The sequence below is a fragment of the Protopterus annectens genome, chromosome 5.part1, assembly GCF_019279795.1.
Source record: "Protopterus annectens isolate FY-2018-M chromosome 5.part1, PAN1.0, whole genome shotgun sequence".
Lineage (NCBI taxonomy): Eukaryota > Metazoa > Chordata > Ceratodontiformes > Protopteridae > Protopterus > Protopterus annectens.
This window is the reverse complement of record NC_056736.1, coordinates 95,665,244-95,687,030: the sequence shown is the minus strand read 5'-3', so window position 1 is coordinate 95,687,030 and position 21,787 is coordinate 95,665,244. Positions and strand designations below refer to the sequence as shown.

The window sequence follows — 21,787 nt, the reverse complement described above, 5'->3', positions numbered from 1 at the left end:
GAAGCCATTCTTTTGTTGATATGGATGTATGCTTGGGGTCATTGTCATGTTGAACGGTGAAATTCCCTCTTCATCTTCAGCTTTCTAGCAGATGCCTGAAGGTTTTGTGCCAAAAGTGACTGGTATTTGGAACTGTTCATAATTCTTTCCACCTTGACTAAAGTCCCAGTTTCAGCTGAAGAAAAGCAAACCCAAAGCATGATACTGCCATCACAATGCTTCATTGTGGGGATAGTGTTCTTTTGGTGATGCGAAGTGTTGTTTTTGTGCCAATCGTACCTCTTGGAATTGTGGCCAAAATGTTCAACCTTGGTCTCATCAGACCATAACACATTTTCCCACAAGCTTTTGGGAGACTTGATATAATATTTTGAAAATTTTAGCCAGGCCTGGATGTTTTTCTGTATGAGAAAAAAGGCTTCAGTATTGCAACCCTACCCCATTGGTTAGACATATGGAAAATACGGGAGATTGTTGACACGTAGTACACAACCAGTACTAGCCAGAAACTACTGCAGCTCCTTCAGTGTTGCTGTCCGTCTCTTGGCAGCCTCCCTGACCAGTTTTCATCTTGTCTTTTCATCAATTTTGGAGGGACGTCCAATTCTTTGCAACATCACTGTTATCCCATATATTCTCCATTTTTTGATGACTGTCTTCACTGTGTTCCATGGTATATCCAATGCTGTGGAAATTTTTTTGTACCCTTCTCCTGACTGATGCCTTTCAACAATGAGGTTTCTTTGATGCTTTGCAATCTCTCTGTGAACCATGGCTTTTGCTGTAGCAGGCAACTGAGTAAATGTCAGGAAAATCCTACTAGGACAGCTGAACCTTATTTGGGGTCAATTAGTCTCTTTAATTGATGGCAGGTGTGTACCCAAGAAGACTGAATGCTGTAATTAAAGCAAAAGGTGCTTCAACAAAAATGCTAGATTAAGGGTGTGCACACTTATGCAACCAGCTTATTGTACATGTTTTATTTTTTATATTTTTCCCCTAACAGATTTGTTTTTCAATTGAATTGTACAGGTTATAGGTCACATTAAAGGCGGGAAAAGATTTTAAATGATTTATTGTGGTCTCATTTTTTTATATCACAAAATCCTGGCATTTCAGTAGGGGTGTGTACACTTTTTATATCCACTGTGTGTGTATATAATTGGCCCTAGGTGTGAGTGTGGGCATGTGTGTGCCTTCTGTGGAAGGTTAGGTGCCGGGCTGGCAACTCAACACCATAAAACTCCACTGCCAATCATAAGCGGACAAGGAGATCCGCTGTGGCGACCCCTAACCGGGAAAAGCTGAAAGAAGAAGAAGAAGAATATACATACATACACACACACACACACACACACACAAAATATAGAAACTTTAGGTCTAGCCCCTTACATAACCCTTTCTCTAGGCCTAACCTGCAAACACACACACATGCTACCACCCCTAATACAACAAACCCATTTGCATTTTCTGGTAAAAATAACATTTGCCCTCACTTGTCAAACAAATGATCATTCAGTAAAATATACGGCATCTGTCTGGTCATGCCAAATAAAATCACAGTCCATGTGGCATTTGTTGCCATGTGGTTTGCCAATGTGGTACTTCACTATTGACAAAGTTCTCAACCGCTTATCAGAGGTAATGGTCTGTCCTTTGATGTACATACAAGGTGAACAAGCTGACAGTATCTGTATAATTGTTGTTTGCCAAAAGAAAGGCTTGTTATTACAGGCTAGCCATTGTACTTCTCCTCTCAAGCATTTCCAATGACCTTGCAAAGCTGTCATTAACTGCTGAGTTTATGACTGCCTGATATTCTATTCATTTCTAGTCTACACACCCAGTACCCAGAGCTTTTGCTTGCACACAACTATGCATTTTTTTTTTTTTTTTTTTTTACAGGGATGCCAGGCCTAATTGCATGTCATCTGTGATTGACTTCCCTACCCTTCACAGAAAATTATGCAAATCTTGTAAGTGATTTGTACATAGTGACATCTTTGTTTATTGCCTCAAAACTGACCTTCAGTTTTTGCCACATACTTGTTTTACAAGTTTGTACACTTTGTGAATACTGTTTGTAATCTTCATGTATTTTTCACTCCTCTTACTGACCTACTATTTACTGTTTTAACCCATTTTATTTGCTCTACGGCTGGACTTGAACATACACGGTCTGGATTGATATTTTATCCTAGTTAACAAAAGGTGAGTAAATAAAACAAATGAACACAGTAGTATAGGATAACAAAGGAACAATCTATTTCATATGTGATTAAAGACCAAGACTGTGGTATCCCACAGAATTCACTTTTCTCTGTGATGCACAATCTCAGATTTAGTAATGTCAGGAGTATAGGAGGTGAAGAGTGCCTGCAAAAATGTTCTAAGAGTGAAACAGTGCATTTCAGTTGTGCTGTTTCACTGTCAGATAATTAGTGATCACACTTCTGAGTGTTAATCATTTTAGTCGTAAAACTGTTTTTACATTATGCTTCATACAGGGACAAGAAGATGCTCTGTCTGAAGTAGTGGATGCATACAAAAATATTAAGAATGTAAAACACCACTGGTTCTCATTCTCATAACCCACAATTCCTGCTCCTGCTGCTGCTATTAACATATAATGTATCCACTCATCTGGTTTTACAACACAACTGCCACCAGAGCTGCCATTCCACCTCAGTAATGCAAAGTCAAGGCAAAACATCTAACCAGACTAACTGATCAGGATGATGCTGAAAATGATGGGCAGATGCTCCAGAAGGAAAATCAGGTTGTATTGGTGACTGTTGGCCAGGCTGTAGCAGACAAATGGCCACGGGTGCTAGGACTACTGCCAGTAGCCACTATGAAGTAGAAGATGACAAAGCTGTACAAGGCTATGCTTGGGATGGTACAAGTCCTGGAATAAGTCTCCAGCACTGGCAGAATTAACAGAGTATGGCTGGAGGATCACAGCTGTTACACACTGTCCCAAAAGATATTTACTACCCAACCTGTGCAAGACTCAGTAATTAGAAGACAGAGACACACTTAAAAGGAAAAAAATATAAGGACAAACTGTCAGCTGGTAAATCATGCCGGTCTTACTGCCTTCCATCTTAACCAGCAGCCCTAGCACTGTATTGACTATTTCTGTTGTCACAATTATGTAGAACATCAGAATACTTTCATCCTGTATATTGTCTGTTCTTCCCCAATGATGTTAAATAATTTAGCATTATTTTAAAAATAAAAAAATGCCTGAAGTAATAGAAAAGTTATGGCTGTCATCTTTGTCATGACTTACTGCACCCACAAATACTTTTTTTGTACACTGCATCTCCTTATTTATTTTTGTTTTCTTCCTTTTTGTGCAGCAGGTTAATTCCAACAAGCACAGCCTCTTATATTCAGGGGAGATATTCATGACGATTATGGGAATTTGGCTAGTGCACCAGGGACAGCTGAAGGAATCAAAGAAAGAGAACTTGATTTATTATGATTTGTTATAAACATCAGAAACTAAAAAAAAAAAAAAACAGATAAAAGTTTTATGTAGTATTCGGGTGCTTTGGAATAAAGGTGTGCAGAAGTATCATAGGACAAAAGTGAAACAATAAAGAAGGTATTAAGCATATTTTGAGAATGGTTTCTGTAGCAGAAACTAAATGAAGTGGGAAATGTTTATTTACTTCATTTTTTTGTTTACTATTCAATCATTTGATGTGATCTCATAACTGTTTTGGAAAGGTCATTTGTCGTTCTTTTGAAAATTCATTTTTTTTAATAATACACCCCTAATCTTATTTATTTTTTTTAATTTATTGTTTTGTTAAATTCCATGTGATCTTTTCATCTACCTAAGATACCTTCAACTCAGAAAGACAGGACTTCACTTTAATACTGCACATATAAAACGAGTTGCTTAACTATGCTCCCTCTTTCAAAACCACTCTCTGGCTTTTGTGATGTTATCAAATTTCTATTAAGTAACCACTTACCCACGCTACTGTACTTCTGTATGTTGTTGTGCTCCTGCCTTTCTGGTCTGCTTACATCTACAGGCAAAGGCAATCCCTGTCCATGATGCACTTCATAAACTGCATCCAGGCCTAAGCACTGTGATTTTTATCACATATTTAGATATAATTATTTTCCAACAGTGTTTCTTCCTACACCCTTTGTGGATGGAGAGCTCCTTGCAAATCCTTTATATGTCCAGTGGTCTATATGGAATGGATACTTTGAATTCTCTCTGCAGTTCTGATAGACAGTTTGCTTTTAATTTTTACAGCCACAGCAGATTTCACTGGTATGCCACACTGGTGTATCTATGGGTTTATTAACTTGTACCATTTATCAGGGAAGAACACTGATCCACACTGACCTTTTCGGACTAAGCTTGTCAGCATTGCCTGGTTCAGTAGCTTGCTCGGACTTGCAAAATAGTCGTGTGGAGGCCAAGGGAATCAAACTTTGGACTGCAGGAAACAGTTAATTAACAGCTGACGGCCCTAATCCTGTGTCATATCGGCTTCAATAACAGAGTGTACAAGGCACTCATTACATTACACTGTCATAAATGTGTTGTGCTGTTACTGTATGTACCTTCTGTTATACCCTTTGTTACATCCTGACCCTGCATTCCCTTCTTACAGGCCTATAACTTTATATATGCAGCTGCATCTTTGCAAAGTCATCCTATATTATTTATATATCAGCTGGTCAAACAATCTTATGTTGAATGCCTCATGCCAAAATATTATGCAGCAGAATTCTCCCTATACTGCTGTGCAAGGTCACAGCAACATGGTTCTTACACATTTTCATAGTTAAGGATCTTTCTGTATGATTTGTAGCACATGGCTACCTGGTCAGTATACCATGCTAATTCCATGCAGACTAGCAGCAATTGTCATTTATCTGTGCACAGTACAGAGATCAATATTGTCTAGAAGCTCACTGGGCTGACTAGTGTGTTTGCTGAGAGGCACTCTTTGAATACTTGTGAGAGTGCAGTGTAGCCAAATGATAACATCCCACGGGAGTAGGAACTGTGGATGCCAGTGGAACATTAACAAACAACTCTATTCTTTAAAGTTGGAATGCTACTGGGCATCCTGCTGCATATCTCAGAAACACTATTATCAAATCTCAAAAATGGAGGAAGTTGTCAACAAATTATATCTAATAAATTACAGGTTTAGCAAGGTCAAAAATAAGAAATAAGCCTTCCTCAAATTGCTCAGCCCAAAACCTTGAGTAGCAACAAAGAAAAGCAAGAACTCAAGCTACTCTGTTATCTGAAATGAAAAGAATGTCAGTTTCCTGCAATCTTGACAGCTTCCAGAAATGATTATGGTGTGAAACCAAAACATACATGATGTATTAAATGACTGGGGAAGGAAAGTTAAGAACCCTGCTACATTAATTTGCAATCCCCCCATATAATGACTGGCATGCTTTACAGGAATGTTTACACATCTAGCTATGGTAAAAGAGGATCTCGTCAATTAAAGTGATCTCCCTCAGGGAACATTAGAAGTGCTGCAAAAATCTGTGGGCTGCAGCTGAGAAAATGAGATTAAAATGAAAGTCAAAACTATCCATCTCTGTGACATTTAAATGTTGGAAAGAATCAAACCCATAGTCTGAGAATGACAGAGGAAAGAGGAGGTATGAATAGTTTCCTCCATTTATTTTCACTAGCAACTGGTCAATCTCCAGGCTTATAAAAATTGGGCCTGCAGTAGTCCAGGTGGCCTCAGCTCTTTAATGGGTACATAAATAGGTTAGCAGTGATCTCATCAAATGCAATCCCTTATCAATCACTCCACGAGCAAGGCATTACAGAGGATGGCTTTACAAGGGGAAAAGGAATAATGTGCAAGCCCTGCAATGGGTCATAATGTCCAAAGAGCTACTGGAGTGGTGGTGAACACAAACAATTAAGGAGCCATGGATGGAAGGTGACATACAGCACAGATGGTGTCCTGAGTTATTAGTTTCTTTAAATTGTTGCTCATTTGACCCACTGCCTATACAAGTATAAGAAACCATAGTCAATGACGGGAACAAGGGTTAACTGATCTAACAAAACAAAAAACAAACTCAAAACCAGGCAGGAGCTAAGGGGCTGCACATCACAAAAAGGCAATGGTGCAGGAGGTAGACAGACAGGCAGTCAGACAGACAGACAGAAAGCTGCTAAATCTGCAGACACGAATGAAGGAAAAGTACTGCAGTCACATTACAAGGGCCCTGGATCAAAGCAGAAATAAGTGAACCTGTCAAAAGTGAAGGATGGAAAGGTGTCTCTCTCTCTGTCAACATACTTGAGACAATGGACAGCAAACAACTGCAAGTGGGAAATCTGAAATGGAATAATGGTCACTGCTGCTCTTCTCAACTTGTGGGACCAAGATAAGAAGAAAATGCTACCAGGAGACAAAAACAAATGCCGGTCGAAGAATTTCTAACTCATTGTTTTGGCTACCATTTTCATATTTTGTATAAACAATCTAAATTGCTTGGTAACTGTTGAATCATGCCTTATTCCTAACAAAAGTGGGAGAGATACCATGGTTTGCTAGTGTTCGTAACACCACACAGAGACTGGCAAATGTGACTGATTCCAAAGAAGAGAATAAACTGATCATTTACACATTGTGAAAATAACATGTGATATGAAAGATGCTGTATGCAGCAGGAAGCCAGGTAAGAACTACACAACTGCATAGGGCATCTCATTTCTTTTGGACCAATCTTACATTGCCTACTGAAACTAGGACAGTAGTTTTGTAATAGTATACTTCTTAGGAAAAAGACAATATGGATCACCATAGCCAAACGGCATCAGTTTTATCTGCACACTGCCTGTTATAAGAGCCTCCCTGAGGTAAGACTTTTGCAATTACTTTGCTCTCCAAACATGTTCAACCAGTTTAATTATTCTGCAATGGTACCTCCTCACCACCACTAATTCCACAATAAACGTTCACCAGCACATTAACATGTTAAATATTCCAAAAGTTTAAATTAACATTTTTTTGACATGATTAACTTTAACTGAGTCATTCAAAAAGCTTGCAGTAACCAAATAAACAAAAGAAAATATTTGATTTATAGTCTCATATATTAAATTTTGCTTTGAGGGGGAGGAGAAAAAGTCAGTACAGACTGCGAGACCATTTACAAATTCAAGCCTCCCAGAAGCGTAGATGAATTTCTTGTGTTTAGAGCTGCAGATCTCAGAGCATGCAAACTTAGTACCTACTTTCTTCCTGCAGCCGTGCCATGATCTGAACATCTGTTAAATCCTGTAGTTTGTAGCCCATGGAAATGGAGTCTTCATCCAGCTCGGACATGCTCAATTCACTGTCTACTGATGACTGCGGGCTAAGTGGTGGAGGATTTCTGCTGGAGTAACCTTAGGATATAAACATGAACAGAAAAATTCTAACAAAATAATTTTTTATCATATACGAACAGACATTATTAAACAGCATGACTCAGTCAAGCTGCTACATTCATAATCTGTTACTGCTTGCGGTTCTCTACATACTATCCTAATTTCCGTATGACATTTCCTGTATGTTCATTCATTACTTTGAGTAAAAGGTACATCTGTTAAACTGGCAAACCTAGCTGATACCCTACTGAGCTATTCTGCCCTATCTCTGCAATGAATGACAGATGTTCCTCTTAGCTGCATAATGACAAATCCATATTTGGAATCAATTCTATCCACAATTTCACAATTCAGAAAAAAGGCGACATTGTCCTGGTCACTATTAATGTGATTTTATTGTTTTGCCATTAATAATTAAATATGACACTATTTAATCTGCTCTTCTTGTGCTGATGCTTATAATTTAGAATTGTAGGCTCACTTCTGCAGCTTGCTGTACATATGTATTTAATATATTGGATACCTTCTGAGTTGTTGGCTTTGTGTGTGTGTGTGTGTGTGTGTGTGTGTGTGTGTGTGTGTGTGTGTGTGTGTGTGTAGTTATATATTACATAAGTGCAGTGATGCAGTATCATATATATATTTCACATACATGTACATGTGTGTACACATATTACTGGTTTAGGTGAGTTGCCAGTTTGACAAACCACAACTCTCTAAAAGAAAACAAAAACATCAAAGCTCATTCCAGTGAATCTAGGAGAAGAGTGCTAAAAGACCCGACCCCCTATGGGACTAATTTTAATGCTCATTTCCTAGATTTACACACTTAGGAATGAACATCATCTAACTTGCCCCCCCCCCCCCCCCCAAGCTAATTTCCAAGGTTCTCTGGGATGAGATTTGATGCATTTATTATATACAACTGAGGTTCAACGAGCTAAAAACTAAAAAGAAAAAAAAAAAGAAACAAAGAACAATATAGACCACGCAAGCATAGTTAGTGTACATATACACACATGCACACGCGCAAATGCACACACACAAGCATGTAAAGGGTCTCAAATCAAACAGTAAAAATAAATAAATAAATAAAACAGACCATAGCTAGCCAATCAAACAGTATTATCAAAAAAATAGTTTAATCTTTGAATGTCTGGAAATGAGTCTAACTGAAAACTTAACTATAGACTAACAGATGCTAACACATTCATCACTACATTACAAAATAAGACAAAAAAGTAAATAATGTGACTTAAAAAGATTAAGGGCCAGATTCAGAAAACTTTACCATATCATGCTAAGCGAATCTGCATGACCATGCCTGTGTTCTGATGGTGTAATTCACACAATTATGCAAGCAGTTGTCATAGTGATGGTAAATGTGTATCTGCAGGAGGCTCTCATTGCAGCTGCTATGCCTGAGTATGTCACATGGTCATCTAACGGTGTTTAACATTTCATGGTCTCCATGACACTGACATTATGAACTAGTACTATGTTGGTAGAGAATCCACTCAACAAATTGTGGAAATGTGTTGGCCTTGCTTGCAGTCCCTGTGGGAGTCATAAAGTACCTATCCCAGTGGATACCAAGGTGCATATGGCTTTACATAAATTCGCTACAGGGACCTTTCAGCAACCTAATGGAAACATGATAAAAATATCTCAGGCCTCTGTCCTGGGAACATTCCATCAATTTCTCGATGCCATGTTTCATTATGTGGGGAAGTATATGTGTTTACCACATACCCAGAAGAGAGGGGCAACACCATACACAATTTCTATTATGCAACCTGCTTTCCTGAGGTACTGGTGGCCACAGACAGTATTCACATTGAAATAAAATCTATTGAAATGGGAAAGAAATATGTGAATCACAAAGGTTATTACTCCATCAAGTGCCATGTGATTTATAATTCACATGTGTATGCAGGCTACGATGCTAGTTTGCATGACTCCAACATATGGTACATATGTGACCTGTACCAACAGTCTGCGAGTGTGACTTCCCACTGGAGCATCTTGTTGCAATACTGGATATGCTGTGGTTCACAAGATCCAGAAGAAATCCACACAAATAAACCACTGGTACCATGCACTATCATAAATCAGAAACATTACTGAGAGCATGTGGACTGCTAAAGTCATACTTTCATTGTCTGGATTCATCCAGTGGTGCCCTATAATATGACCCTGCCAAATGTGCCAGTTTACTGACAGTGTGTGTAATGCTGCCAACTTTTATATTTGGGAAGCAGTTAATGCAGGGTGGGCTCTTGTAGGACCAGCAGTTCTTGGCACAACAGGCAGCAGAGTCAAAGGACAAGCCAGCAGCAGGGGATGGTTACGCCAGAGGAAGGTGGGCACAGTATGTTGTGGCACTAGAACAGAGGCAGCAGATTGCACAATGCTTCACAATATAGTAAAGAGTTAAGCAGGTACACTACAGTAAAAATGATTCATACAAAAACAACATCAGGCTATGCTTACTCATACATAGGCTGGCCACACTGGACATCAGACATAAGCAAACCAAGTAACAATGTAGAACGGGCAGGACATTTATTATTTACACAACTGGAGAAGGGAGTACAGGAGTACATGCCTTTCACAGGGAAGTGTATGAGTGCTGAGCAGTATAAAAATAAAAAGTGCTTTTATGTGAAGTGTCAGGACAGGTACAGGTGGGTTAATATGAAAACGGGTTGAGGTCAGTGGATGTGTGTGATGCCCTGGGGCTATGGTGATGTGATTGTGGACGCGAGCATACAGAAATACAGTCTCAGCAGTTGATTCAACACTGTGGTTCAAAATACTGGTCAGGTCCTGGCATGCCCTGGCAAAGGGGTCAGCATCCCACGCATGCCCTTGCCCATGACAGCTGGCTCTGCAAGGAGTTTCCCTGGATGGATCATTTTCCTAGCTAAATGCTGGTGTGCTGCAATGTCTGCCAGGTGATGTGCCAACATGTCGATGGCTATAATCACAGGATGGCCTCTCCTGGGAGTAGACAACTCCCCAATAGATGTACGTAGGAGGACAGCATTAGCTATGTCTCCAGTGAGTCCTAGAGAGTGCCAGAGTGAGTATACATACTTCATAATGTCTTTTGGATTCATTAAAAATGTATAACTTTCATACATGAGTGCCACTTCTGTCATTACTGACATAGCTTAAAGGTAGCAGTATGACTGTTCAATGTTATTAGCATGTTTATGCATACACACTGATGTTAAGGTGGACCAGTAAATCAGGATGTTACAGCTCTGTTTTCATATTGTAAAGATGCCTGTGGGTTCAGTCCAACCCCCTACTACCTCCTGCCACACAGTTTTGTTATCCTAAAATATTTTGGGGTATGGCTTGTCCTGGGAGGAAATGTCAGCTGAGTTTGTTCTCACTCTCCCCCCACCAGCACAATGAATCAGAAAAATAAACTCAGCTACAACGGCAATAGGGTAGCACAAATTGTCAGTAAAATGGCAAAAGTATCCCAGTAACTGGAAAAAGAGTTAGTTACTCAATCTAAGGAGGCTATCTCTTAGATGAAACTGCTATTTCAGTGACTTTTTGTGACAGTACAAAATGGAGGCATTCCATTCAAGTACTGCATGCTCAAGCTGCACTGCAAAATATGCAGATTCAGACAAATGTTGCTGTGGAAGAAAATAAGTAAAGAAAGCAGGAAATAGTGGTGAAATCAGTATAAAAGAGTTAGGAAAGAAAGTGCAAATGTTACAATTGCAAGTGAATGATTTGAAAAACTGAAGTCATACATGTAATGTGCAAGTCACTAGCACTCCAGAGCATAAAAGTTCAAGAACTGCCAGCTTTTGTGGAAAATATGGTCAGAGAGGATGCAAATTCCACCATGTTTTACTTTTAGAACAGAACAGAATAGATTCATCAAATTGGAAACAGTAAAACAAGCAGAAATAACATTAGACACAATGCTTATGGTGCTCAATACATTTCCAACAAGTGAGCAGATTACTAGACATTGCAGAAAAAAAAAGAAAAAATCTGTTGCAACCTGTGGCAACAAAATCTAACTAAATTTATGAAGGAAAATTAAGCAGATTTATATAAGCTTCAAAATGAAGCAGATTACATAAAGAGAAAGCTAACAGAAACAGGTTTCCCAACATCAGTAATTTACCCTGCTAGAGCCACTCTGGTGGCATAAAGGGATGAAGCCCTTGATTAGTGTCCATGGTAACTGACGGAGTGGCAGGGATGGATGGTCATGCCCATTCTGTGGGAGGTAGTACATGGGCATCTCCAGACTACGATCCCTGGTGTTGGCTTTGTACTGACCAAGAGGAGGAGTGGTCAGCAGGGGGCAGAGAGGCTTGGCTGTGCTGCCATAGAGGTGGGGCAAAAAAAAAGAAGTTATGTACTCACCATAACATTCCATCTAAGTAGCTGTACTTCATTTGTCTTCAAACTGTGGGTCTCGGATCCACATCGGATCTGACACGGACGCATTTTCCAGCTACGGATCTGAGCTCCAGACTCCTCCCTTTACTCTCAATGCCCCCTGGTCTCCCTTCTCCCTTCAGATAGAGTTTGTTGAGTAAGAGGTATCAGGTACCCAACCCAATATCACCTTATCATAACAAGAATCTCCATGACACTCCCAGGCCTAGACCGAGTCAAGGGCCACACACTTTATACAAAGCTAAATGCAGACTGCACCAATGATAAGATCAGGGGGAAGGAGGGGGGGAGGGGGGAAAGGTTGAAGACAAATGAAGTTCAACTACTCAGATGGAACGTTATTGTGAGTACATAACTTCTTTATCTGAAGTAGTTTACTTCATTTGATCTTCAACCTATGGGACAGAGTCCCTAGCTACCAAAAACTCCAGGGTGGCCCTCATGGAAGGATATTCCAGAGCACCACAAAGCCAAGGGATGCTCTGTGTCTAGACACAATGTCCAGCTTGTAATGAGAAATGAAGGTATGAGATGAGGACCACGTAGCTGCCGAGCAGATATCATCCAGAGACACCCTAGACCAGAAGGCAGCTGACGTAGCCATAGATTGTGTAGAATGTGCCTTCACTTGTCCTGGCACAGACCCAACTTTCACAGCATAGGCTCGAGCAATACATAGAGAAATCCAGCGAGCAATTGTTACCTTTGGAACTGGCTTGCCTAAAAAGGGTTTAGCGTAAGACACGAATAGCTGATAGGACTTATGAAACGGTTTCATCCTGCGCAAATAAAATCTCAATTGTCTATGAACATCAAGCAGATGCAGCTTGTATTCCCCTTTGTTCTGGAAGTTGGGGAGAAAAACTGGAAAATTTATAGTCTGATTAATATTGGCTTCCAAGGCCACCTTAGGAAGAAAAGATGGATTAGTGTGCAGTGACACTCTTTCTTTGTGAAAGATCGTGTAAGGCATCTTAATAGAAAGGGCCTGAAGCTTGGTGGTAATGGCCACCAAGAAAGCAGTTTTCCAGGTTAAAAATTGCAAATCAACTGAGATTGCAGGTTCAAAGGGTGCAGAAAGCAATGCCTGAAACACTAAGGTAAGATTCCATGGAGGAGTAGGGTCCTTAACCAGAGGTCCAAGTAGAAAAGCACCTTTAAGAAAGGTCTTACAAAATTTGGAAGAAGCTAGGGAAAACATATTCACCCTTACATGGAAATTAGAAATAGCTGTCGGTTGCACATTAACTGTAGAGGAACTAGCACCCTGATTAAAGATGCTTGCCAGAAAATCTAAGACTGCTGAAAGAGGTGCAGTGAAAGGGCCCAAAGCCCGCTGAGTGGTCCATATGGAGAAATGTCTCCACTTACTATGATACACGCTTCTGGTGGACAATTTGTGAGCCGCAACCAAAATAGACTTTACAGAGGATGACAATCCAGGAGTCCTGATAATCATGGGAACCGGAGCAGCCAAGCCATGAGCTTCAGATGGTACAGATCTGGGTGAGGGATCCCTAAGGGATGAGAAAGAAGATTGGGAATGGGATCCAATATCCATAGAGGAACAACTAAATGAGACCACAGTGAGGGGAACCAGACTTGGAGAGGCCAGAATGGGGTGATGAGAATCACAGTGCTCACCAACCTTCAAGATTTCTGAAGAAACTTCGACATAAGAGGAAGTGGAGAATAAGCATAGAGGAGACCGGAAGGGCAAGCATGAACCAGTCCATCTCTAGGGGCTTCAGAGCAAAAAACTTGCTGCATTTCACATTGGAAGGAGATGCGAAGAGATCGCAGCGAGGCCAACCCCACTTTAGAAAGATCTGGTCTGCTACTGAAATATTCAGAGACCACTCGTAAGGCATCAGGATAGATCTGCTGAGCCTGTCTGCTAGAATGTTGGACCACCCCGGAATGTGCATTGCTACTAGAAAGTGGCCAGTGGAGATCACCCATTCCCACACTCTCACTGTTTCTTGACAGAGGGGATAAGATCTGGTTCCCCCCTTGTTTGTTGATGTACCACACTACTGACATATTGTCTGTCTGATTGGCAATCATCCCTAGAGGAAGATGGGCATGAAGTGCCTGCAACACAAGGAGAACTGCTCTCATCTCTAGAACGTTGATATGCAAATCATTCTCTGAGGGGGACCACGTGCCTTGGACCGTCCTTCCCGAGCAGTGCCCCCCTCCCACTCTAGCTGGGAAGCGTCTGTGGTCACTGTGGTTTTGAGAAAGACAGGGTGAAAGAAACATCCCTTGAGGAGATCAAGAGATTGAATCCACCACCAGAGTTAGTCCCTGCATACCCTTGAGATTCTCACTGGAAAGGAGAGAGGAAGGTTTAGCAGGGACCACTGGACCACAAGTGTCCACTGAAGAGCTCTCATATGAAGGCGAGCCATCGGCAGGAGCTTGATCGTGGCTGCCAAGGAACCCAATGCCCTTAGAACTCCTTAGACGGTAGAGACTTGAGTGTAAAGAATTTGTAACACATGTAATCGTAGACTGCGTATCCTGTCTGGGGTCCAAACGCGCCTCAATAAAATCCAGAATCTGGACTGGCGCTAGAGAAGATTTGTTCAGATTGATGGTAATACCCAGTTTGCTCGCTAACCAAATGAAGTAATCCCTGGCCTTGATGCTCTGAAGGGGCAGCAAAGAGCCAATCATCCACGTAGGGAAAAACCTGAATACCCTGGATCCTCAGATGAACCGCTACAATCACCATCACCCTGGTAAACACCCTGAGGGCTGTGGTGAGACCAAAGGGAAGGGCTCTCAACTGGTAGTGATTGGCTCCCACCCAGAAGCAAAGAAACCTCCGGGAACGCCTGCCCATTTTGATGTGGTAGTACGCATCCTAGAGATCGATCGAGCACATCCAGTCTTTGGCCTGTAGAAAGGGTAGAATAGACTGAAGAGTGACCATCTGGAATTTCGTCTTGGTTACTGACAGGTTCAATGTGGACAGAATCCAAGACTGGTCTGAGGTCCCCCATTTTCTTTGGCACTAAAAAGAATATGGAGTAAACGCCGGATCCAGACTGGTCTGGGGGGACTGGCTGGATGACTCATTTCTTCAGCAGCTTTCCTATTTCTAGTGCTGCCTTTTCCCATTGTATGGGTGGGATGTCTGGGAGGAGCTTATTCAGACAGGGATGTTCCTTGAATGGAACGAAACATCCTCTGGATATGATTCGCAACACCCAGCGATCTGTTGTAATGGACTCCCATGCCTTCGGGTGTAGAGACAGATGACCCCCAATTGCCTCCAGAGATAAGCAGTCAGGCAACCCCTCAGGGTTGCTGCCTGGGTCTTTCCGAGAAAGGTTCTCAGGAACCAAAATTCCTAGGACCCCCTCTGCTTCTCGGGTGGCGTCTATCATGACCCCCTCTGCCTCTTGGGGATGGAGAATCCTGAGCATCCTGGGAAAACACCAGAGACTTCTGAAATCACATCATCTTCGTTCCTCGCCAATTCCTGGAAAAGGATCTTTGAAGAGACGAGAAGTGGATTCCAACGGAAGACAGTGTCTTCCAGTCCTTCTCGCTCTGGACCAGTGTCTCTTTCACTGATTTCCTGAAGAGGGAAGAATCATCATAGGGGGAGAGTTGGTGAAAGACGCCTTTAAGAGCTCTGAAAATTGACACAACCAGAGCCAGGCGTGATGTCTGATGGCGATGCCTGTTCCAGCTGCCCTTGCGGCTCCCTCTGTAGCATGAGAGAGCAGTCGCATTAATGTGTTGGCAACTGCTTTGGGGGTGGCCATTCAGGTGGAGAATGTCTTTTTGTCCTCTGCTGACATGGAATCTGGGGTAGACTCCATGATTTCCTTCACTAAATCTCTCTGGAGTCGAATGACTTGTGCCATATAGTTCAGCACCCACACCGAGAAGGTCTCTGAAGCATGTACTCACTTCCCAAAACGGTCCATCGCTTTTGATTCTTGATCAGGGGGATGAACCATAGAGATCTCCTGAGTGAGCTCCTTCTTGGTTGTGGCCGCCTCCCTCATCGGATCTACCAATTCCAATGTGTCCTGTCCAATAGGGGGCTCAACACATTGTTGGGGTGCTTAGGAATGGGCTCTACGGTGCCCGGCTCTCTTCGTGCCCTAGATATTATCAGATGCATGAGTGGATCAGCAGGAGGGGACACCCAAGAGGTAGATGGGCCCGAGCTGAATGACTCCAGGAACACAGTCTCATCTGAGGTCAGTTTAGGGGATGACCACCCCCACTCTACGAAGGAGTTCCATGATGTCTCCGAAGGAGTCATCCTTGGCGGCTGGCCTTGGGGAACCTTCTCCTTCATCCAAGTCCGTGTATTCTGTGAGGGACTCTGGAGGAGAGTCCAAGTGCCTCCTCTTACACTTACGTTTGTGGGGTACATCCTCAGGGGGACTCTCTGAGGAGGCCTCACAAACCTCTTGTTGTTCAACCGGGCTAACTTTCTGTGGCAGACCCGCCTGCGATGAGTGGTCAGGGGACCGCTTGTGAGACCGGCCTTTCTTAGACTTATCCCCTTTCCCAGACCTCTTAGACTTATCCCCTTTCCTAGACCTCTTGGTGAGAGATCGAGTCCTTGAGGCCGGGGGAGAGGAAGTAGATGCTGCAGCCACTGCTACCCCCGCTGGGGAAGAAGGGATTGTTGTCCCTGAAGAGGGGAGCAAACCCTTCAGAATCAGTTTGCCCCTCCTGTCCTTAAGTGCCCTGGGGTTGAAGCCCAGCACAAATAGGACAGGGGGACTTAAGGCGGTCTGCACCTAAGCAAACCAGGCACAGAGTGTGGCCATCTGCTGGAGATAGCTTATGGCCGCATTCTGTGCATTTCCTAAAATCTACCTTAGGGGCTTCTGCCATCCCTAAATCAGGCCCAAACACACACACACACTCTCTAGATCGGAAAGAGAAGAGAGGAGAAAGTTTTTTTTTTTTTTTTTTTTTTTTTGTCCGACGCAGATGCGGGGGGGAAAGAAAAGATGTAAGGAAGAAATCAGATAAAAGAACTAAGTTCTGTTCACTTACATGACCTACTAGGTGGAGCTCAGAAACCACTGTGGCGGCAAATGAGATCTGAAGAGAGAAGGAAGACAAGGGGGCATTATGGGTAAAGGGAGGAGTCTGGAGCTCAGATCCATAGCTGAAAAATGTGGCAGTGTCGGATAAGATGTGGATCCGAGACCTACAGGTTGAAGACCAAATGAAGTAAACTACTTCAGATCCAGATATACCACACTGCATGCCCCCAGGACCATACCACGCTGCTACAGAAGGGAGTGGGTAGGTACAGAGTAGGCCAAAGTAAGACACCCCGTGGACCGAAGCTCAGACATGCAGAGCCCTGTTGATCCATGACTGACCCCAGAGATTACCAGAATAAGTTTTCAGGGCATGGAGAAGCTAGTTGACAGAGTCTATATTAAAACATCAAATGCTCTAAATAATGAACGCTCTAAAGAGCGAAAATGCAGGAGCTCGAAGTGAAGATCGCAGTACAGTGAAGATCGGAATATTGCCCTTTCCTGTAGTGCGATTTTGGAGTTGCAATATATATTTAGTAGGGGGGGGGGCACAGCCCCCCACAATAAAAATGTCAAGGTCCTGCATTTTTGCTATTTAAAGTGTTTGCTATTTAGAACATTTGATGTTCTAATATAGACCCAGCTGACCTAGTGCAGACAGGGCATGAGAGCTGGGCCAGTAATAATGAAAGAACACTGGGAGGAAAAAAGCAAAAGTAATCTACTGTGCTATACTGATGACTTCAGCCTGGGAAACAATAAGATACAGCAACATAGTAGTTGCATAGTAGTTTTATAAAGAAGAAAAAGAAAAAAAATGACAAAACATTATGGAAGGATCTGGAACATATTATGACATGCAAATAAGTCTGGAAGAACATCAGCAACCAGTCTACAAGGAAGAAAGCCAGGCAGGAGGAAAACACTATACTTCCAGCACAGACCAAACAGCCAGACAACGAGGAGGGAATCCACACAAACATCAGTGGAGAGAAGAAAAGAAATCAGACTCAGACATACAAGATGAATACTGCTGGTACACCAAAGGTGGACTACAGAAATTAGACCTCAGTGAGGAGTCTTCACAGCCCAGCAGAAAAACAACATATTACAAGTAGGAACAGAGAGACTCTCATAAGTAAGCTCAGCTGCTACAGAGGTAGCAATGTTTTAGGGGGGACATACTGCAGTTTTGAAGCTGCACAAAATACAGTCTTTTATCAAGGCATGTTTGCAATACAATACATTTAGATATACGAGTGTATAATACTAATTTCAGTATGTGGTGCCCTGGTTTCGCAGGGATGATATTTATCTCATATAACTAGGCTTATAAAAGGTACAAAACACAGAAAACACAAATGCTATGAAAATACTGACTGTAACTCATACAGGAGATATTTAATTTTCTTTCCTCAACCTCTATCAAATCCTGATTCAATTAATACAAAGAGCAAAACAGGGATAATGTTGCCAGAGATGTTGAATAAGTTATAGAAGATAATAAAAGGTGTGTCAAATTTCAAGTTTGCAAATAGGGAATTCAATCATTATGTTTTTGTTCAGAGTTTGAAAGAAAGTTAAAATACATGTCAATCAGAACAGATATACTTATTTCACCTTCAAGGGGACTGTATGCAAAGATCCTGCAGTAAGTGATTAAGTGAGATACAGCACTCATACAGCTTATAAAGTGAGATTTACTAATATTTTTTGATGCATAGTACAGTATGTCAATTTCAGATAAATACCTACATAAATATCTTGGAGTGGCAGAAACTGTGCAATCTGAACTGGAGGCACAGTGCCACACTTCTGTGAGAGTATAACTTCGAACCCTGTTCATATAAGCCCTCCGCATACATATATACATACCAAAAGAGAAGTGGCAGTGAAAGCTAACAATAAGTGGGAAAGTGGTTTGAGAAAAATAAAATTAATACAGTCATAGCATGTGAAGCATGCTGATGCACGAATGATTAAACCAGTGATACAGAGACTAAATTATAACTAATATGATTACCAAACTATTTCAGCATTAAACATTTATGTAAAAGTTAGTAACAAGTAGTAAGCAAGATGTACTGAGCATCAAATATATTTGGCTGTCTCATGACTTGTGAAATCATTGGTTTGAAATGGAAAATATATAATATAATATAATGTTAAAATCTTGAACCCACATGTTTATGACCATAATGGGCACAGATTACAGAACAATTTGCCTCCTATGTCACAAAACAGGACCTACAGAGAAGAAACTAGGAGCGGATGAGAGAAGCGGAGGGGCACGCAGTGAGTCTGCTCATAGCTGCCACTGTAAATCAAGTCAAGTGAACTGACCTAGGCTGGACACAGACAGAGAGAATGGCAAAAAGAGTTGTACTCCAGCCAAGGGAGGGGTCAGTTTACCAAAATCTGATGGGGAAAGGACTAAGACCAACCCATGGGTCAGAAAAAGGAAATGAGGAGAAGAGATGGGACTCAGCAAGTACAACATATTAATTTTATTTTCTGGAACCTGAGAGGGATTTTCCACTTCACTAAACATAAAAGAACTTTCCAAAAGATAAAATGTTCAAATGCACAAATAACACTATTATAAAAGAGGGAGTTGAAGATAAGAAAGGCATGCAAGTTGAACAATAGAACTTACATATACGGTAGCAGATCATAAGGCTAGTAGAGGAAAAAGAGAAGTGGAAATTACATTCCACAAGAGTCTAAAAAAAGTTACAGCTGCATCATGCAAAACAAATGCAGTGGAAGAGGATTATGTGAAAAGGTATAATCCAAGAAAAACAAAAGTATAATAGGTGACATCTATGCCCCGAATGAATGACCTGACATTTTTTATGATTTCTTTTCAATGACTAGCTAACTGGACAGGCTACATGGTGAAAAAAAATAAAAATAAAGCTATGATAAAACCCAGAATCATCTAAAAGAAAGGATAAGTAAACACAATTTAATAGACATGTGGAGGGATATGAAGGGAGGAAGATATCATTCACTCGCTCACAGACAGAAGGCAATCAAGGCACTAGAATTGCTTAGTTATAGGCATTAGAGACCAGACAGAAGTAATAAAGACATATATTTTGGACAGATGTATTTTGGATCATGGCCTGTACTCAAAGGCAACATACATAGCTGAGCTGTTGGACATACTCCACTTAAAGAAATCTCAATCCCTCAGAGCCACATGCTTCAGGGATTTAAACCTTGTCATCACAATGAACAAAACATGCTGGAGGAATAGGTTCCTGACCCAGAGACTCCCTATACTCTGGAATAGACTGCCCATACATGTCAAGCAGAGCGTCTCCTTGGCCCTCTTCAAAAGGAACTTTGACAATTGAATGGGAGATAAGAAATTCACCCCAGGGATCACGTCAGTCGCCCTGCTAGACAGGGGTCCAGGGAAGTAAATATTGTGGGAAGAAATATCCAGGGAATTATTATGGCCAGGCTTGTATAGACCCTAGTGCTGATAGCCTAGTACCAGCCTATGAACCTATTACAAAAGCTTTCAATACAGTAAACTGGGATTTCTTATTTGAAATACTATAAAAAAGATGTTCAGGAGAGAATTTCAACAAATGGATAAAGAAGCTATAATGATACTCCCACCTTTCATGTGGCATTAAACCATGGCATAATCACACATGGGAGAGTATTCGGAGGAACAAGGCAGGGATGCCCACTGCCTCTAGGGCTCTTTCTGTTATTGATATAAGAGTTGGCTTTGCAAGTCCAAGAGGCTTTACAGCAAAGATGAGGAACAGGAGGTAAATCCATGTTCCAGGTATATTTTAATGATTGTATCCTGATGACAGAAAACAGACCAGAAGCTGCCTTGGGAGATGGATATTTTCAAAAACATTCCATAAAGTATCAGGATTAGAATAAAATTCTGATCACAGAAGGAGAAGGCAAGGGAGAAAGTGCAGTAACAAATATGAAGGAGACAGATTACCCCACATACCCTGGGTTGGAGATGAGGCATGTATATGAAAGAACAACCAATAAGACACTTTTTTACAGAAAAATAAACACACTGACAAAGAAGAATGATAATAGAACATATACCACAGTGGGCAAGATAAATACTATTAGGATGCTGACTCTCTTTCTTGTAATATATACCAACCAGATATGATCACTCATTATTAGAGGAGATGCACATTTTAACAGAAACTTACATGGGTGAGTCACAAATACAGAATTCTCAACATGAATTGCAGACACTGGCAATGGGGGGGGTGATGCATATCCTCTTTCAGATTGTGGTAAATCAGTGGAATAGATCAGAGGAATACATGAAGAGGGAGCATAGGGCGACATGGGGAAAAGGAAGAGGACTCCACAGAAACAGAGAAAACCTATCTAGCAAACATTAAGGAGGGGAAATGGGAAACAGGATGTAAGCAGCCAGGTAAAATGACATGGAGAACACCAGCATAAGAAAAATTGGGACCAGCTAGACAGCAAACAATCTACAAATAAATACAGACAGAGTGGAAAGAATTAGGTGCAAGCAGCTTGAGGTATACAAATCAGCTAAATAGCTTCCAATAAAAATGATCCAGGACTCGAGGAAAAATGGCTAATATACTATCTTACCAAATCAACTTTGGATTAGAATTGAAAATTTTTAAATGTTTAATAGACTGATAAACATTTATATAAATTATACCAATACTAAGCCAGAAGGAAACAGTAGGAAGTAAAAGTGGAAAGAATGGAGTAGTGTGAAAAAAGGAACAGGAAGTTTAACATATAAAAAAATGAACAACATAGAAATAAAAAAGAAGGCCAAGCTTGCGAGGTTATAGACAGTTAAGGAAAACATGCAGGAGGAAGTAACATGCAGAATGTGCAGAATAGCCCTACATATAAGGAAATG

General features: G+C 41.3%; 1 protein-coding gene across 2 annotated transcripts in view; it reads right to left on the bottom strand.

The window, feature by feature from the left end:
* LOC122803337 (SLAIN motif-containing protein 1-like) overlaps positions 1-21,787 on the bottom strand; it is a 359,055-nt gene that overhangs the window by 239,347 nt on the left and 97,921 nt on the right. For both annotated transcript variants that reach the window (XM_044072909.1, XM_044072910.1), the window contains exon 2: positions 7,265-7,417. In XM_044072909.1, coding sequence (XP_043928844.1) covers positions 7,265-7,417 — 153 coding nt within the window. The remainder of the gene's footprint in view (positions 1-7,264; positions 7,418-21,787) is intronic.